Source organism: Myodes glareolus, chromosome 12, assembly GCF_982192425.1.
Source record: "Myodes glareolus chromosome 12, mMyoGla1.1, whole genome shotgun sequence".
Classification (NCBI taxonomy): Eukaryota; Metazoa; Chordata; class Mammalia; order Rodentia; family Cricetidae; genus Myodes; species Myodes glareolus.
The window spans coordinates 34,880,753-34,901,320 of NC_142037.1; the positions used below are offsets into that span (position 1 = coordinate 34,880,753).

Here is a 20,568-nt window from a genome sequence, read left to right on the forward strand (position 1 = left end):
TGCACTGCAAGCAATCCTCCATCCCAGCATTCTTCTCAAGGCAGAATTGCTCTGACTGGGAGTTTACATCAATATCCAAGTCTAAATAGAGCACCTAGAAGTCACATTGCCCCAAGGAACAGAGGCCATGAGTTTGAGTCACACTTGCCGTGCAGTCAATATACCCCTTGAACTGCAAGTAAACATGAACCTTGGGGTCCCGCCTCTGGGATGGAAAAAAAATCACTCCCCTATACTTCCGGGTACCTTCTCTCTGGCTGCTCTGAGACCAGACATCTGCTCCCAATTGTGCAGCAGCTTCTGGGGACAGCCCATCTTTACAGTCACTTTTGATTTCCAAGGTCTGAAAGGACTTTCAGGAACTTTCTTAGGATGTCATTGTCATAAAACACAAAGAGCAAGGTCTGGGACGTGTCACCATAGTGATGGGGGCCAGCTTCTAAACCTGAGAGAGGAACCCTACATTTGAGGGTCCACAGAGCCCACCGCTATCTGTAGTCATGGCGCTATGCACCCCGCAATAGCACAATGCATTTTCAACATTCTCCAGCTCCAATCCAAAACTTGAAAGGGTCTGTCAGAAGTAAACAAGTAGCTGAGGGCTAAAGCAACTCGCAGACTGTGAGGGCTGCTCTGTTTATAATTAAAGGCCATTTCTGAGCTGACATCCTTAAACCTCTAATACACATTTGTCAATCTTCAATAATTCTGGAAGTGAGTTCGTTGAACCCTCTCCCTTCCCAGCATGCACAAGTGCTTAGAAACTCAGATGTTTCTGGAAAAGCTATGAGACTAAAGGGGAAAAAATTTGTTTGATGTACAGCTTCATTAAGGAGGGCACTCCAGGCTCCAAGGCAAATGGCTCCACAGGCAAAGGGCTTGCTGTTCAAGTTCAAGGACCAGAGTGCAGGCCCCCAGAACCTGGTGTAGATGCTGGACAGATACGGTGGCCCACCTATAACCTCAGCACATGGGAGGTGAAGGCGGCTGTACCCTGGGCGGGGGGGGGGGGTCAACTGAGAGACCCTGCTTCCATATACATGGAGAAAGACACCTGGCATCAAGCTAGAGCCTCCGTAAAACACACTTGGATCTGCCCCACACATGTGTCCACACACGTGCAAACACACATATGTATACACACATGCATATCACATACACGCACAAGAAGGGGTGAGGGGGAGAGAAACTCCCTTCTTACACTTTGGTGCTTTCTTGGGCTTGACTTCAATCAGACTAAATCTCTTCTTCTATTGTTTCTTCTGAGTAACTACCCAGCACTGGCTAGACACAGAAAAGGATCCATCCCCAACCAGAGCGACCAGAAAACAAACTGAGTCACCAAGGTCTCTTGGGCCAGGGACCGCCACAGTCGCATGGTGGTGTGATCAGGATGTCCACGCACGTGGTGCTGGATTTGCCCCAGGAGAAATGGGACTCCATCAAGTGCGTGTTTCATGTGCCCCTCTCTCACCCGGGATTGGCCAACAGGAGCAGAGGGTCCTCCTGCACTGCACCAGTGCATCTGTCCGCACTAAACCAAAGGAAAGCTAACAAGGGAAGCACGCCCAGCCGCACCTTCACTTTCCCGGAGAACAAGTCACCACTTATGAGTTTCCACCTCCAAAACAAGCTCCTGCTTTCACTAATTCTGGCCCTGTTCTGAAAAGCAATACCTCTGACCCAGCCGTGTTTCCCTTTTCCTACCTTTGCGTCCACCTTCCCCTGCTCAGTCAGTGTTCTCACCCCTAGGACAGGATGATCTCCTCTGCAAGCCACCATGAAGTTCCCAAAAGGAAACTGAGAGAGAATGCAGAGTTTGAGCTTCAGGAACCCCAAAACAACAAAGCATTCTCACAAGGGATCAGTCCTGATCATCAGGAGATCCCCAAGATGAGCTGGTGTCTAGGGGACCTGCTGTGATGGAGCAGAATGAGCCACATTCATCTCTGTTCTAACACCCATAGCTTCAGGCCTAGACCCATGCTGAGATACAACTGAACCAGCACGGGGCCTCGCATACCCTCTCCTTCACTTTGATGCTCAGAATCCCGGAGAATGGTCCATCTCCCTTCAAGGAACTGATGTAATAAGCATCTGTCCTCATGGGTATCAGACCCCATGGGTGAGGCATCCATCTCACAATGAGTACCATTGCTTGAGGGTAGCCAGACATTACCATGAATCAGGGAGGCAACAGACTGGAGGCTACAGGAGCAACCAACCCCAGAGACGGTGACTATGGAAATCCACCTCTCACTTCTTTATTGAGAATCACCCAGCTCACTTGCACACCCATGCACAGGACAAATCACACACACACACACACACACACACACACCAACACCACCACCACCACAACCACCACCACCAGCAGCAGCAACAACAACATCCTTTTGGGTCCAATTCCTTGAAACGAATCATCTACAGCTACCCGGCACTTTTAATCCAGGTACCAGAGAGCCTGGGAACACCCCTAACCACCTTGCCATGTCCCAACAGAGAGCACCCTACACTCAGGCCATAGCTGTGGCTGTTAGGGAAAGACCTGTGACCCACAAGCCAGTACTCATCCCTACCTTTGATTCCTGATGCCAAGTACCAGCAAAAAACCATGAAGAAAGGGAGGCCAGGGGACCCCAAGACAATGACACCTGTTTCTACACAGATCGGCAAGCACAGAAACCAGGACAGTACACGGTTCATGAGCCAGCTGATCCAGGGGTCTCCCTCCCCAAGACATTCCTAGACCCATTTGTCTGGTGCTCCAGAGAACAGACCCTCAAAATGAGAATGAGGGTGTGCAATGCTAAGTCCATAGAGGACTCCCAAGCAACAGCATGTGCCTTCTAGTGGTCACCTCCTCTTCCCTTATGTCCCAGGCGAAGACAGCAGCAGGCAGCTGAGGGCTCAACGGGATAAGAGGTCAAAGCCCAAGGCCACAGCCACAGGGAATCCCACTGTCCTACATGAATTTGTCCCTTTCCCTAAAAGCCCAGTTTCACAGTAAATAAAATACGCAGAGCAACCTGCATAGGGCTTTAATTCCAGGAGAAGGAGGTGGCTCAGTGAAAAGCCATTTGTCACACAAGTGTTTAATCCTCAGATCCAAGGCAGGCACAGTACTGTCTATAATCTCATTGTTCTATCCCAAGATGATGGGTGGAGACAGGACAATCTCTGGAAGCTTCCGGGCCAGCTAGCCTGGCCTGTGCCATGGTGAACAAAAGACATTGTCCCAACAAGAGGGGAGGTAGGGGTCAGCACCCAAAGCTGTCCTCTGACCTCTGATGCCATGACACCAACACCCACACTTGGAGAGGAGGGAGGAATGAAAAGAAGGAAGGGGGAGGAGGGAGGGAGGGGAGGAGGGAAGGAGGGAAAAACAGAAAACAAACAAAAAAACCTATGTTCTCTGTATGGTAGGGTAATACATAATCCCAGCGCTTTGGGAAGCTGAAACTGGAAGATTAGGAGTCAGAGGCCAGCATGGGCTATAATGGCGAAAGTCCATTTCAAACAAGAAAAAAACAAACCAAAAAAAAAAAAAAAACCACTTTGGGCCAAGGGGTGGTAGAGCAGTCCTTTAATCCCAGCACTCGGGAGGCAGAGGCAGGCGAATCTCTGTGAGTGCAAGACCAATCTGATCTACAAGAGCTAGTTCAAGGACAGTCTCCAAAGCTACATAGAAACCCTGTCTCAAAAAACAAAAAACAAGGGGGAAAAAAAACCACTTTGGGCTCCTGACAAAACCGGCTGCATCATCTCTAAGGTGCCAGTGGACCAAATGGACGACAGGCCAAGCATGGCCACTCTTGCCAACTTCAGATGAGAAGCCTACAGCCCTCGTGGACAACAGAATTCTAACACAGCTCAGAGAGATGACTTTCTCAACACTGAAACTGCTTAAAGGCAAGACCAGGAATTAAATACATAAGGCTGTCTGTCCCCTAGCTTAAAATGGCTTCAATGCCAGCATAAGCAGAACGTATGCACACCTCTTCTGATCCCCAGCCTACGGGTACATCTCAGAAGTACCCTTCCCAGCCACCCCGGGGGCGGGGGGACCATCGGCATACTGAAATACAGGAGTAGGGGCTTCCTCCAGCCACAGCATGCACCATCTATGTGGACAGTCGCCCCTCCGGGTTCAGGAATTAGGCTCTGCCCAGCCATGTCTGATGGACGCAAGAGCTCATCAGACACAGGAAGTGCCATCGGCGACCGAGGCTAAGCTCGACCATCAGAGGACAGACATTTCCTAAACCTGTTATGCAACTGTTGCCCCAAGCCGGCTGGGATTTCTCCCAATTACAACACATTTTATTTTCTCTGAAGAAAAAAAAAAAAGACACCGGTTTAAGGCTGAGGCCCCTGGGTGACTAAGCTGCAGCATCCTAGGCTGTCTGGGAGACAGCACAGCAAGGGGGATGTTTTCAAAGGCGCCTCTGTGAGCCAGTGTCAACTTGCAGAATGACTAAAGATACCTGGCAGGGTGGGAGCAGTCAGGACCCACCATCACTGCCTTTACTCACCAGTGTCCCCAAAGGAGGCCAGGCGACAATGCTCTAAAATCCAGACCTTCAAGAAAGCAGCAGTCTGGCCACCCCAGAACCCGACAACTCCCACCTCATCCTTCTAGCCCAAGTGAAAGTACTGCCTTAGGGTCACTGGGTAGGATGGGCAGGAAGGCAGGGCTGCTTCTCCCCACACCCCAGGGCCTGGCACCATGCAAGCCAGATAGATGACCCGCGTCAGGGAGCCAACCTCACCCTTACAGCAGGATCTCAGTTTGACTCTCATAAATGGTGTGGGCAGTCCAGGACTAGGGCCTTCCCTATTGAAAACTGTGGCGCCTAGAATTCTGGTCACTGTGACTCGCAACTGGTGCTGTTGCACTTCGGATTTCAGAGGAATCAACCTACAGGGCTCTGAGGTCAGGTGCCCGGGAGCAGCTGTGAAGGGCGGTCTCTGCAGAATGGAGAATGGTCTCAGCAGAAGCTGATTCACCAAATGCTTCCTGGCACCTATTCTGTTTCAGGTCAGGAAAATGCAGAGAACAGAACACAAGCCCCGCCTACTGGAAGCAGATATTCTAATGAGGAGAGGAAGTCCACAGATAATAATAAAGAATGCTGTAACCGCAAATAAACTCTAAACACTATAAACAAGCAAATGGTAATGTGTCTTAGAAGGAAAAGACACCGTAGAGAAAAATCAAGAGAGGAGAGAAGGGGGCGTCCCGGAAGCCAAGGTCCATCGGCAAATCTAAAGACCCTAAAGCATGGCAGCGGGGTGGAGAAGCGCTGTAAAGAGGCCTTGGACTCGGAGATATACAAATCTTCCATTTATACAAGCAGGAGCCAGGAAGAAGCTGAAGATGTCACACCAAAGAGTTGGGAATACGCTCTCAGAAGGGCATTGAGGTGAGGGAAAGAGAGGCTGGAGGGGGCACCAAAAAGACACATGATGTCTTCAAGCCCAGTGGTGCTTCAGTTCCTGAGCGCCTGGACTGGAGACGGAGAGAGAAAGGGATGGCTGAGTTATCAACCCTGATGGAAACTAAGACAGGAACACTCCCTGTGAGCTTGGGAGACGAAGGTGTGCCGGGCAAGTACCCAAGGACCAGGAGGGAGTCAGCTGCAAAACTCAAGAAGATCACTAGCAAAATACAGAGTGGTGGGTGCAGAAGCCTGCAGAGCCATGGACAATGCCTGTGATCCCAGCCCTCAGGTGGTATAGGCAGGAGAATCAGAAGTACACACTGAGACCCTGCCTCAATCAATCAATCAATCAATCAATAGGTGGTGGGAAAGGAGAGAGAGAAAGAAAGTCATCCTTGGCTACAAAGGAAGTTCAAAGCCATCCTGGACGACAAGAGACACTGTCTCAAAACACAAACCAGGTGCGGAAATTGGGACACGAGGAAGGGGAGATCACATGACAACAGTTCTCTCACAATGCCAGTGTGAAGTTTAGAATGGACTTGTTTATTTGAGACAACAAAGCTGGCCTCGGTTTGCAGAAATGCTCTGGAGGAGCCATTGGATGGAGGAGGGGCTGAAGACCCTGGCCTGGGTCACCCAAGGGAGGCAAAATAGATGACTATCTCAAGCACCGTTTACTGAGAGCATCACCAGACAGGGGATGTGTATACATTGTCACATTTTTTTTTCTTTCAGTAACCTCCAAAAGGTGCATCTGGGGTTAATAATGTCCCCCAGTCTGCAAGGAAGGGACCTGAGGTGACAGAGGTTAAGTCACATGCCCTAGGTGTAAAGTCAGGACTCGGTCCTGTGGTATCTGGGTGGTTCATGAACATCACACCACACCTCCCCGTCACTGTCAACTTCCCCTGGTGCAGCGGTTCTCAACCTGTGGGCTGTGACCCCTTGGGACACAAAGACCCTTTCCCAATGTCGCATATCAGATATCCTGCACATCAGATATTTACATTGTGATTCATAACGCCGGCAAAATTACAGTTATGAAGTAGTAACGAAATAATTTCATGGCTGGCGGTCACCACAACATGAGGACCTGTATTAAAGGGTTGCAGCATTGGGAAGGTTGAGAACTGCTGGCCTGCAGAAAAAAGAGACACCTGCTCCCTTACAGTGAGGGTTGGAAAACAAAAGAGGCTGAAGGACACTGACCGGAAGATGAGGCCATCTGGGGTCCTGGTTTCTTGTGTTTCTGTATCTTGTGGCAGTGAGGAAAGCATAGGCAGTTGGGTGGTCAGAAGCAGTTGATGGAGCGTAGGAGGACAGACCCAGAGCTCAGGGCCCACAGGGTGCCAGTGGGGGCAGTGCCGAACTACCTAAGGGCTCAGTTCCAGAACTAAGTGTAAAGACACAAAGGTGAAGAAGCTGAAGGCCTGGCATCAGCTGCCGTAATGGACCAAGGAAGGAGACAGATGACGAGGCAGGGAGGTTCTGGGGCAGAACTAGGACCCATGGAGGTGAACATCAGTGATCTCCAGGGTAGAAAGAATGGGAGAGTGTGAATGGGGAGACAGCTTAGCTGGCAAAGCATTTGCCTTGCAAACAGAAGAATCTGAATTTGATCCCCAGAACCCGCACTGGGATTTAATCCCAGTACTTGGGAGGCAGAGGTAGGCTGAGCTCTGTAAATTAGAGGCTGGCTTGGTCTACATGTGAGTTCCAGGACTATATACTGAGACCCTGCTTAGATAGATAGATAGATAAGATAGATAGATAGATAGATAGATAGATAGATAGATAGATAGATAGATAGATAGATAGATAGATAGATGATAGATAGATAGAGGAGAAGGAGAGAGAGAGAAAAGAAAGAACACATACAAGCACACAAACTAGATGTGGGGGTATGTTTATAATCCAAGCACTGCGAAGGCAAGGGCAAGCAGATCCCTGGGGCCTAGCTGAATCAGCAAGTTCCAGGTCAATGAAATCCACATACACATGCATGTGCTTTGTGCCCACACACACACACACACACACACACACACACACAGGGCCCAGGGGCCTGCACTGTCAGGCTCATTCATACCTATCCATAGAGATCTGGAGAGAAGCAGATTGCCAAGGGTCCAAAATCCTTGGAGAAGGGACAGTGACTACAGTCACATTACCTACAGGGAGGAGGAAGAAGCAGGCTCATTCTTGGAGAACACCCTTGTATCAATTGCTGTTCTAAGCAAGGTAAGGATCTCACCCTCTCTGACCACCCAAGAAAGAGGACAATGTCTTCTTTCTACAAGTGGGAAACAGACCCAGAGAGGCTATGAAACTATTTCAAGATCACACAGGTGAGAACTGGGGCCCACTGCTAGGAAGATAGGTAAAAAGTCCCCATGCTTCCCCAACATTAGGAAGAGAGGAGAACGTCTAGGAGGACAAGAGGTAGCAGCATTCAGTGACAGAGGAAGATGTCAACCAGACATTTCCACTGGACCAGCGAATAGACGAGGGGCAAAGCAATCAATGGGAAGTGGGGCCAGGAAAGAGAAAACGAAATGGAAATTAGGGTTCTCTCTCTATAGATAAGTGTTGCAATAAGGAATATTTCCACACTAGCCCAGAATGGAGTATAATACAGGTTTATTTATAAGGGAACCAATTCACAGAATCGGTAGCAGTCCAGAGTCCTTTGCATGTGCAGGGAACTGGAACTGAATCCAGCAGCGAAGGGGCTCCTCGTGCATGCCCCTAGATCTGCATATAAAGTACACGAGACCACGCCCAAAGTGGGCTAACATCCCAAAGGCCATTGGCTGAAGGAGTTCCCATTGCACCTCTCCCTTTTGTCCAAATAAGAGAATTCCAAGCCCAATACAAAACTATATACAACAAGAACAAATATCAAGTAAAAAGGTTAGAATTACATGTGGCATGAACTACATCAAGCAAGAAATATATGCCAAATATTTCAATAGTAAGCCTAGCCTAAAGAGTCTAAGTCTTATATTAGAAATGGCTAAATCATAAGAGGAAAGTAACTATGACCATCTAGTCTTCAACCCCATCAAGGACCTGAGAAGGGAAATAATAGGGCTTGAGTAAACAGGATATGCAATGAAGCAACTTTCAAATTGTGCAGTAAATGACAGAGACAACTGGCTACCTGGGCAATCACCCAAAGTCTCATTTGCAACATTGGGGCAACCAACATTGGGCGTCACCTGTAATCTGTGGCTGCTCATTCGTTTTCTGGCTGCCCAGACTCAAATAATCACACAGAAGCTATAGTAATTACAACACTGCTTGGTCTATTAGCTCAGGCTTCTTATTAACTAACTCTTACAGCTTAAATTAACCCATTTCTACTAATCTATGTATTGCCACAAGGCTGTGGTTTATTGGGTAAGGCTCTGTTTTGACATTTTTCTCCTTCGGCAGCTATATGGCATCTCCCTGACTCTGCCTACTCTCTATATATCTCTGCTCGAAATCTCCACCTGGCTTTATTCTACTAAGCCATTGGCTAAAACAGCTTCTTTATTAACCAATGGTAATAACACATATTCACAGCATACAGAGGGGAATCCCACATCGGAGAAGGAACTACTCAGGAGAGCTAATGGGCTTTGCCTCAACCGTGTAAGCCAAACACTGGGATGTGAACTCCAAGGACAGAAAAAGTCAGTGTAAAGTAAGCCTTGGGAGTTCAACCAAGACAGAGCAGGAAATAGCAAGGCCAAACCACAGGGCTGCAGTGCTCTGTCCCTGGGCAGTACCGATGGGGCCAGACTGCTTCAGATTACAAACACCAATGCCCCTAAAAGGAAAGAGTGAGTACAAAAGGAGATGGGAAAAAGGGAAGCACTGGGGTTCTAGAGAAGCCCTCCTAGTGGCTTAATGAGAAGAGTGAAGGGAAGGGAGAGGAGGGAAAGAGAAAGAGGGGAGAGGAGGGGAGGGGAGGGGAGGGATTGGAGCAGGTAACTCATACAATGATTGAGGAAAGGCAGTCATCTGCAACCAAAAGCCAAAAGTCCAGTAGGCCTGCTGGCTCCCACCTGCAATCCCAGCCCTCAAAGGTGGGACTGATATGAGTTTGAGGCTAGCCTAGGCTACCTAGTAAGTTTCATGCCGCAAAAGAAAAGGTGGGGGGAGGGGTTCTGGAGACAACTGCAGAGGACAAGAGTTTGGTTCCCCAGCACCCATGTCAGGTGACCCACAACCACCTGTAATTCCAATTCCAGGGGATCTGACACCCCTAGTGGGCCCTTGCACTCGTGTGCACATACCTACACAGAAATACACATGTACAAATAATTATGAAAATCTTTAAACACCTACATACATACATACAAAAGCCCAAGACAAAACAACGTGAGTGGAAATAGGGGCCTGAGGTAGGTCACTGCAAAAGAAGACAAAAAGGACCTTCCAAGAGGAGGTGACCAATGTGGCAAAGACTTGGCCAATAAAAAGTGTGGAGAGCACACACCAAGCCCTGAACACTTACCCCTGTGTGACTTAAGAACACAGCCAACTCACTCACTCACTCACACACACACACACACACACACACACACACACACACCATTAAACTCTAAATACGCAGTAGGCAAGATGACTCAGCACTTAAAGTGCTTGATGATGTAAGCTCCAACCCCTGAACCCACATAAAAGTGGGGCGAGAGAACTGACTCCCAAAGTTGTCCCCTGACCTCCACATGTGCACCCTGTCATGATCACGCCCCCAATCACACATCATACCCATGCACAATATAAAAAAAAAATTTAAACCTAAAATACCACTCCATATTGAAAAGCTGGCCAGGTGTGCTGGCTAATCTTAGGTCAGCTTGACACAAGCTAATTATCTGAAGGGAGGGGACCTCAACTGAGAAAATGCCTCCGTAAGATCCAGTTGTAAGGCATTTTCTTAACTAGTGATTGATGGGGGAGGGCCCAGCCCACAGTGGGCAGTACCATCCCTGGGCTGGTGGTCCTAGGTTCTATAAGAAAGCAGGTTGGGAAAGCCGTGGGAAGCAAGCCAGTAAGCAGCACCCCTCCATGACCTCTGCATCAGCTCCTGCCTCCAGGTTCCTGCCCTGTTGGAGCTCCTGCCCTGACGTCCTCCAGTGATGAACAGTGCTGTGGAAGTGTAAGTCAAATAAACCCTTTCCTCCCCAGCTTTCTTTGGTCATGGCGTTCGATCACAGCAAGAGTAACCCTAACTAGGAGAGAAATCTTCCCTTCACCTCATCTTTCCAGCATCCCCGGTGGGGCACAGCGGTGCACACCTTTAATCCCAGCACTCAGGAAGCAGAGTTAGGCTAATCTCTGCCGGTTTTAGGTCAGCCTGATCTACACAGTGAGTCCCAGGCCAGGCAGGGTTACGTAGAGAGAGAGAGAGAGAGAGAGAGAGAGAGAGAGAGAGAGAGAGAGAGAGAGAGAGACTTCATCTAAATAAATAAAGTTTACGTATCCGTTTTAGAAATCAATTTAAAACTAGGCGATTTATTTTCTTTGTAAGGCTGAGTCCCCTCCACTACTCATTATTGTTCTGGGTGCTATCCTCCAACCTTTGGGCCCAACCCAGCCTGTCCTTCCATTCCTAAGCAGGGGTCAAGTAGCAACTTTGCAGTGGGCAGCAGATACGGTCACCCGCGTGCACTGGGGTGTCATGAAAGAAGGAAAGAACTGTGGTTGAAGAGAACTCTTTTTTTGATTCCACAATTGCTTATCACCCACCTATCCAAATGTGCTTCTCACTGAAGGGCAGGGAAGAGAAGACACAGAGGTAGAGAGGGAAAGCACCGTCATTTTGCTCCAGGAAACCGGGACGCCATGGCCTCTAAAGGGCACTGGTATCACCTGTCCTACACTTTGTTCTAAAGCATGAGGAAGTGGTGGTGAGGGGGGCGCTCTGGCAGCTGCTAGTACTCTCTGTCAGTCAACCAGAAAAACTCAAGGGCTGTGGGGGTGTCCCAGAGGCAGGCTGGATTGTGACCATGCCTAGGCCACCCCACCACGAGATACCCATGAGGGCCGCCTGAGGAGCCCTTCTGGGCATGGAGGACAGAGGGCTCACCCAGGAAGAGTCTGAGCAGTGCTTTCTTGACAAGCCACTCAAGAAGGGCTGTGAAAGGGTCAGCGGAAGTTCCCCACTTCAAATCTTTCCTGTTTCCTTTCTTCCCTGTGCTTACCACGCTGACTTGCCTGGTCTCTGCCTAATCTGGATGGAATTTCCTCCTCCACCCACCTGGCATGCGCCCTACCGTCTTAAGCACTTCTGACCATGGGCTCTTGCGTCCACCTCACAGGCCAGTCTAAGCCACCATATCACTTGCCCACCAGTTAAAGGCTCCTTGGGGAAAGCTGCCAAGCACAGGTTAGAGAGACGCTATGGCTGGACAAGAGCCTGCAGACACCCAGGCATCCTAGATCCCTGACTTGGTTTCCCTCTGCTGGTTGCTACAGTCGGGGGCACTCAGAGGTCTCACCAATCTGGCTCTCATTAAATGAAGCATTTATATCTACCATGGGCTGTGAAGACTTAGGGGAAAAAAAAAAGAGGTTAGAAAAATTGATGCAAGTCTTCCCAATAGGTACTTAAACAACCTAAGACTGCTGGAAAATCAGAGAGAAATTATGGACCATCTAAGATGCTCATACTTTGTTTGGAAATGGAGTTTTGCTAGGTAGTAGCTCAGGCTGGCCTTGAACTCACTATGAATTCAGGCTGACCTCAAATTCTCCACTGTCCTGTCTCAGCTTCCAAGTGCTAGGATTCAATGTGTGCACTATCTGGCCTGGCCAGAAGTGTTTTGTTTTGTTTTTTTTTTTTCAATCTCTGAGAAACATGACCCACACAAAATCAACAGTGTCTCTTCCTACCGAAGCCATAACTGCTTATATACCATACAGTCACCAATCTGTCTTTCAAATGCGCAGCCCACTAGTGGGTCAAAAGCCACAGTTTGAAAAACACTGGGCATGAACGTGGCATTGGAAGGTGACAGAGCCTCATGAAATGAACAATTTCAGTATTAGAACAGAAGACATCTATGAGTCCTCTTCCTATACATAAGACCACAAAACCAAGGAGCTCCACAGGCTCAGAGCTGCAAGGAACCTGCCCTGGGTTCCACAGCTCACACATCCTAGGATAGCAAATCTAAAAAAAGCAGACTGACTCAACACCCACATTTAACAACAACAAGCTCAAAGTGGAGGTGGGGGAGAACACAACACAGATCATAGATGCCTTTTCAAAGAAAAAAAAAATCAAAGAAAACTTTCTTTCTTTCCAAGACATGATTTACATACATTTGGTTTCTGTTGTAATAATTAACACGAAAGGACAATAGGTGTGCCAGAGAAAGGGGGTGGGTTAAAGGTGAATAAAGTGCCCATTTTCCCCACAGCAAAACAAAGGCACACATCAGTGCTTGAGGCAGAGAGCAGGGGTGCTGAAGAGCTGCCAGCCCAACCCACATCTCCTGACTCAGTTACTCAGTCTTCATCATCCAAAACGATTTAAGAGGGACGCAGCTGTGGTCGTCCCCACGTGGAACGCTTCCAGGACTGGGCTGTAGCTGTGTCCCTGCCACCAAAGGCTGGGCACAGACAACCGTGGTCATGTGCGGAGACACTGGCTCTACCGCTGCTTACTTGGAGTCATAAGATGGTGTCATGTACCTTTCTCTGTGCTTTTTTGTCTTTGCTGAAAACGAGAGAGAGAGAGAGAGAGAGAGAGAGAGAGAGAGAGAGAGAGAGAGAAAGGAAGAAAGTCCTTGCTACCCAAAGAAAGTTGCAGGGGAACACAAAAGGAACTTCACACCCATGGCTGAGAATTGCAGAGCCCAAGGGTCACTACCCGCAGCCAGGATCAAAATCGCAGACCTAGGAGAACTTGCTGACTGGCAAAGGAAAACATCAGTTTGTAACCAAGCCCCCTAAGGTGAATACTTACGACAATAAGGACAGATACAAACACACTCACACACACACATATGCTCACAACTCACACTCACAAAACACATTCTCTCTCACACACAGCTCATATACATTCACATGGTCTCTCTTACACACACATATTCACTCACACAAGCACACACATGCTCACAGCTCATAAACACATGCGCTCTCTCTCTCTCTCTCTCTCTCTCTCTCTCACACACACACACACACACACACACACACACATATATAAGGGAACTTTTTGGAAAAGACCGAGCACAGAGATGAAGTCTGAATCAAAACCGGGCAGGGAACAGTATGGGGGAACAAAACACACAGCGCATGACTTACACAGAGGAGACAAACGCCTTGACTGTCAAATAAATGAAAAGGCAGTAAGAACTGCTACTAACCTTCAAAGTAAGCTAAGTCCCTGAACCAGAATTCATGACAAAGAGGCACCAGGCCTCACAGGTGGAAGGGTTCCTTTGATGTAAAGTCATCTCCCAAGTCTATGGTCTATTCAAATGAACAGCTCCTAACTTTCCCCTGGCTCTAACCCAGGACACATTAGACTGCAAAAATGTCATTACATTTGATCTGTTCTATACTAAAGCCATCTAGTATATGCCCCGGGTCTTTCTGTGGTAATTTAAAAATCTAAGACGTTTCCCCACCTCATTCCTCAACAGTGGCAGGCAAGGAACACTACAAGACTCCCCACTAGGACAGTAGGGGGACAGAAAAGACATTCAGGTCTGGCAGCGAGCTGGAAGACAGGCCTTGCCGTATGCCCAGTGTCTGTTCTCCCTGGACTTGGCCTGTCCAGTCACTGACCGCCAGCTCTGAGAAAACCCCAATATTCACAGCTGCTCAGGTGGATCCCGCATCAGCAATAAAGTACTGTTATTTTGTGTACAGACCTGGCCCCCTGCCCTACAAAACAACTGCCACCAAGTTCCCCAAACCGTACTAGAGGGTGAGCCCAGAATTAAGACTCTGAGCAAGCTCCTATGCTCCCCTCCCTTGCACCTCGGTTTATTCATATGTTAATTCCCAGAGATGTCCCCCATCCAACTCCTGTTAGTTGGGTTCCACCCCTAAAAGTCAGTACAGGTATTACTTCCTGGAACTCTTGGGGAGCTTCTCCAGGTCCAGTACAGGCAGCTCACCTGTTCAAGTCGCCCCTTGACAGAAACACACGGGAAACTACCCGGGGGAGGGCGGGGAGTGACCAGGTCAAACTGGAAGCCTATTACACAACCCATAGCCGTACACAAGTCTGCAGGTTCTCCTCACAGCAAACGAAAGACAGCGAATGACCCAGTAGGTCCCACTGTCTCCCAGCAGAATTGGGTGGGAAGGGAGGAGTCACGGGTATGTCACCGATCCAGTACCCCCTCCCCACCCTCCCACCCCCGCCCAAAGGAGCTGTTCCGAGCCTGGGGATCTGGCATTCATGGCTCGTCCCCAGCCCCTAAACCACCCCAGAGCCAGAGGCATGCCGGGGCCAGCGGGCGCACGGCCGGGTGTGTGTGTGTGTGTGGCGGGGGTTGTTAGGTTTCTCCACAGAGCGCAGCAAGCAGAGCAGCGAGCGCTGGGCTGCCAGCTCCCTCGGAAGCCGCACACGTGCTACACCCGCGCGGTGGGATGGCTCAAAGCCACAGCCACCGCTGTGCAGAGTGCTCACCACTTTATCCCCTGCGACAGAGGCGGGGACCAAAGTGCGGGGCTCCCAAGCAGGATCTGGGAACACTCCCCCAAGGCATCCTGGAAGGAGCAACTCGGCACACTTCCCTGAGCCTGAGCTGCACACGCCCAGTCCGAGAGAGACCCCCTGCCTGTGCCGAGCCCCGAGGGACCAGTAGCGTGGCTTCTCGGTGCTGCCCTAGGGCTAGCGCTGCACAGGATGCAAAACACGCTCACTGCTACTGCTGCTCCCCCGGCTCCTTTCCCCCACAGTCCTCCGCGAGCCTCACCTTCACGGAGTCCAACGGGTACATGAGGGAGTGCTCCAGAATCCCGGCCATCGCTCCTGCTGTCATGTGGGTGGACACCGAGGCGCTGGTCGGTAGGTTCTCGTAGTCCTCCGACCCGGCGTCCCTGCTGCCGCAGCCGCCATCGCGGCAGTCCCCATCCATCCTCCGGCCCGCAGCCTGGCTCCCCACGCCACCGCGGTGGAGCTCCATCCGCAGCCCCGCGGGGCGCGGGAAGTGGCAGGAGGTGGGCAGAAGGGGGAGGGGGAGGAAAACTTCACTTCTTAAAGTGGGAACCTCCTCCCCCGGGTTGCGGCGACTGACGCCATGGCGGGCTGGGGTGGAGCCGAGTGGCCTGAAGCACCAATGGCTGGAGAAGAAGAGGCCGGCCGCGGCAGTGCTATTGGTGCGCGGGGCAGCGGGCTCCCGCCTCCCTGTGTGACGTCGCAGCCCACTGCACATTTCCAAGCAACCGGATGGGGGCGAGAAACGACGTTGGGGTGTCCCGGGAAGTTGTGCTACCTAGGGGGTGGTGACCATCTGCAAGGGACTCAGGTCCCTAGGGAGAGTCAGCAGAAGAGGTATGCCCAGAGCTGCAAGATAAGGAGCAGGAGCTGTCCCCAGAACCGGTGGTTTTGCACACACTGGTCACCCAGCTTTAGCATTCCTAAGGCTGGGGATCGAGTGGGAGAGGAAGACAGTTACTGGGAATGTGACTTATGAAGCATGGTGGGTGGACGGACATTGGACTCGAGGGAAAGGTGTGTTCTAGAATCAAGGACACACCTGGACATCAGCGGGTGCACCTTTTGTGTTTCACTAGAGCACATTCCAGGGAGTGAACAGTATCACTCATGCCCCCCCTTTCTAGTTAGCTTTGCTTGGAGACAGCCTCATTGATTGGGAAATGTTTCTCTTCTGAAAATAATGAAGGGCTAAGTGTGTGCCTCTTGTTCTCTGGAAGATCCAAGTCCACCCTGTTCTGGATTGACCAAGGCAATAGTAGGCAGGACCAGAACCCTTTGCTAAACAACTTCCTGGGCATTTTCTTTGGGTTTGTAAAGTCCTTAGCTGATGTTACAGCAAGTAACTGAATAAAGCTTTACAACAAAGTCTGCCTGTCTTTTAAAATGTTCTTTTAAAGTCATCTCTGCTGGCTCCTTCAATGAATTGGAGCCCAGGATGCTTTAACTTAATATTGCCTGAGGTTAAACGTAGAAACCAAAAGGCAGAGGTCTGTCTGCTTGTGGAAGGCTCCTTCCTTACGTGCCTTAGGACATATTCCAGGGTGGAGGGCTGATCTGCAGAGCCTGGGCCTCCCTCACTTATCAAGAGCAGCAAGCCTGGGCAATGAGATATGCAAGGGTTGGGGGGAACCCTGTAGATACTGTGCTTACCAAGCTTCAGGTCAGCACATGGCAAGCAACTCTCAGGGATCTGAGATTCAGTGATGGGCACATCAAACAGAACAATAAAGGCGTCAAAGTTGAGGGAACCATTTTGCAGTCTTGGGTAGCTGTCCTAGTGGCTTCTGGGTGAGTCCTAAGATTATGAAAGTAAATACCAGATTGTTGTCTAACAAAAGTGACGGAAAACATGGCTCAACTTTTGACAAGAGTAGTGTTTAAGAACTGTTGATCAGAAGCTGTTGACACTCACAGAATGTAGCCCAGCAAGAGGGTGAGGCAAGGAGCTCGCCACTAGTTTGAGGCCACTTTGGAGAGTCCCAGACCAGCCTGAGTTCAGTGTGAGAGCCTGTCACACACAAAAATGGCTTTCTTCAGCCAACACATTTGAACCCCCATTCCACTTCTGAAGGCCTGAGGCACATAGAGAGCTTTTGAAAGTGTCGTTTGTAGAAGCTATATAAATATTCAGTAAGAGTGAGAGGGGAAATGAAGAAATGATGACGTGTATCAGTGAAATAGTACACAGCCCCTAAAAACTTTGGCTCTGTTAGGCAATCACAAAGGAAATGATTCATGTACCGTTGGGTTAAAAAAAAAAAAAAAGAAAAAGGCAAAGCACAATTCTGTGACCATTACGCTCACAAAATGTCTGTGCACAGAAATAAAAACAAATTGACTCGTGATTGCTATTTTTCAGACTCCAGTTGACATGTTATTTCTGTGATTTAAAAATAAAAAGATTCGTATACCACCTCCTAATGGATGGGAAATGGGAAACTGAAATTTGCAACAACAGCATGGGTGGAAGGAATTCAACTTACCAGTGACTAAGAATATTCTTGGGGACTTTTTTTTTTTAATTAAAAGAGATTTCTGCAAATGTGGACATGACTATAATCTTCAGAGTCAGAAGATTTTTAAATTTTTTTTTTAAAAATTCATTCCAGTGTAGCACTCACTTCTCATCAAAGAAGTTTCTCTTTGAAACAGGCGATACCATTACAAAACACCAGAGTTCACCAAATTTCAAAGAATAACTGATCATGGGGTGCCCAACCCCCAACTGATGCATATACAACAAATCCCCTATATGTGAGGTTCACAAAACATGGAGGTAGATCACACAGAACATGGAGATGGAGCAGACAGAAAGATTCTAAGAACCAGGGGACCAGGACATCTGTTGGGAAAGAGTGGTTTTCTGTTGGGGGCTGTGGATCCCCAGACCCAAATTTCTTGTAAACAACTTGTTTTCGCCTGCTCTGAACAGGAGAGTAATTTCTGGTGGGCCTGCGATTGAAAGATCCCACGAGCTGGGCCGTGCCCAGAGCCCTATATAAGCTACCCCTGAGCACAATAAAGTTGGCATTCTAGTATCAAGGATGACCCGTGTCTGTGTCTCTGTATGTCTGTCTGTCTCTGTGTACATGAGTTTTTAAGTCTCCAGCCTAGTTCCCGACTCACGTACAGTCTTGTAGTGGCATGGGCGCTACAGATAGAGGCCCCAGCAAGATTGGGAACTGGGGAGATGCTAAGAAATAGCCCTTGGAAGGCTGGCCAGCAAGCAAGAGATTGATGCTGAGGGTGGACTGAAGATGGGTGCCAGTAATCCTGTTCAGGTATTGACCAGATTTTAAAGAGATAGAGTAAATAATAAGAAGCCACATAAAGATTAAGTGTGCACGGAGAATTTAGATTATGTATATTACTGTCTTTTGATTTTTTGACTGGAGAAAGACATTTGATTCTGGGAACTGCTAGGAAAGGTATCTTGACTCTAAAATATGGGTATAAAAATTTGTTGCTTTGAAAAAGAGGTTCTACTTTTGTTTCCACAGAGGATGAGAACCTGTGGACTCATTCCAGATTAATGTGGTTTGATGCACCAAGACCCTCTGAAATGTCACTGTGAAAAACCCCTTAAGATACTTGGCCCACTAAACAGCAAGGACACTCAAATTCCCTAAATAATTGTTTACTGAAGGAAGTGGGCCTTGGGAGTCTGTCCACCACTGTGGGCCCAAGAAACAGAGGGAGCTCAGGCCCCTTCCATGATTCCTGAGCACAAACCTGCTTCCCAAAGTCACCCAGACCCCACCAGGCTGCCCAAGAAGGTGGTGGCAGAACCGAGAGGCAGTGGCTGGAGCCGAGCTTTGCAAGGGCAGCAGCTGACTGCTGTGAGAACTTGACTTCTGTGAGGGCTTGCGGAGAGGCCCAGAAGGCGGCTGCAGGGCATGCAGTAGCCATGGAGGGTCCTCAAGTATGCCTGCCATCCCTGCTCCCAGTGTTCTGGTGGCACACGCTGGTAGGATTTGCTGAAGGAGGCAGAGGCAGGAGAATCAATTAAGGAGACTATCCGGCAGTTTGTATTTTGTTTCTGCTGAGTTTTCTTTCTCTTTGTGCTAAGTGTTGGCCTGGTACTATGGCTTATGGCCAGAGCACATTATTCATTATGGTGATGATGAATTGCCACACTGTTGATCCCCTAGCCAGACAGGTTGCCACTGCCTTAGAGATCCAGAATTTCCTATATAATTTTTGCCAGGGCGTTTTTTGGTTTGACCTATAGACCTCCTTTTATAAGAACAGTTGGAGCATGTGGTTGGCTGTTCCCTTTCCTTTCATCATATTTGTGCCACACCGATGCCAATCTAATTATATAGAAAATGGGGAGCTTTTGGGAGCTGTGGCCTCCCAGGCCCTGAATTTCTTGTAAACAACTTGTTTTCCCCTGCTCTGAGCAGGAGAGTGGTTTCTGATGGGTCTGCAACTGAACGATCCCGAGAGCTGAGGCATGGCCAGATCCTGCTTTATCCCTGAGCACAATAAAGTTGGCATTCTAGTGTCAAGGATGACCTGTGTCTGTGTGTCTCTCTCTGTCTGTCTGTGTGTGTGTGTGTGTGTGTGTGTGTGTTTAAGTCTCCAGCGTAGTTCCTGGCTCGCATACCATCCTGTAGTGGGATGGACGCTAAGTTTTCTTTTTGTTTGGTTTCGTTTGGTTGGTTTTGGTTTTTCAAGACAGGGTTTCTTCTGTGTAACTCTGGCTGTCCTGGAATTCACTCTATAGACCAGGCTGACCTTGAACTTGGAGTCCCGCCTGCCTCTGCCTCTGCCTCTGCCTCTGCCTCTGCCTCTGCCTCTGCCTCTGCCTCTGCCTCTGCCTCTGCCTCTGCCTCTGCCTCTGCCTCTGCCTCTGCCTCTGCCTCTGCCTCTGCCTCTGCCTCCCAAATTCTGGGATTAAAGGTGCACACCTCCACCTCCCTTCAACAGTGTCTTCTATAAGACAGGGAAGCGACACCAGGGAAACTGTAACAATATGTTTGCTTAAACAAGACCTGAAAAATGACACTACCTATTGACATGGCAACACAGATGTGGGAATTCTCCCAAGACTCCACCCCCGGATGAAGAACTTCAAGCAATTAATGGTTGCTAAGAGAGGGAGACACAGGATTCTCCAGGGATGAGCCCCGGACAGGCTATTCAGTCCCAAAGAGGTTAGCCCTAAATACATATGAGCCACACTCAAGGAACTCAGCAGGTTGTATTTATAAATGTATATGTATATAGGTAACAATAATAAAGAATAAGAAGCTGGGGCTGGAGCGATGGCTCAGCTATTAAGGGCACTAGTTGTTCTTCCAGAGATTCTGAGTTCAATTCCCAGTACCCATATGGCAGCTCACAACTGCCTATAAAGGGATCTGAAACCCTCTTCCAGTGTACAGAGGTGCATGAAGACAAAGCACCCATATACATAATCCTTTTTGTTGTTGTTGTTGTTTT

At 49.0% G+C, this 20,568-nt stretch overlaps 1 protein-coding gene across 1 annotated transcript in view; it reads right to left on the reverse strand.

Annotated features, from left to right (window-relative positions):
• Slc25a37 (solute carrier family 25 member 37) overlaps nt 1-15,648 on the reverse strand; it is a 41,862-nt gene extending 26,214 nt beyond the window's left edge. Inside the window, exon 1 of the mRNA XM_048422110.3 lies at nt 15,377-15,648. Within this exon, the coding sequence (XP_048278067.1) occupies nt 15,377-15,586 (210 nt within the window). The 5' untranslated portion in view covers nt 15,587-15,648. The remainder of the gene's footprint in view (nt 1-15,376) is intronic.
• Between the last annotated feature and the right edge of the window lie 4,920 nt (nt 15,649-20,568).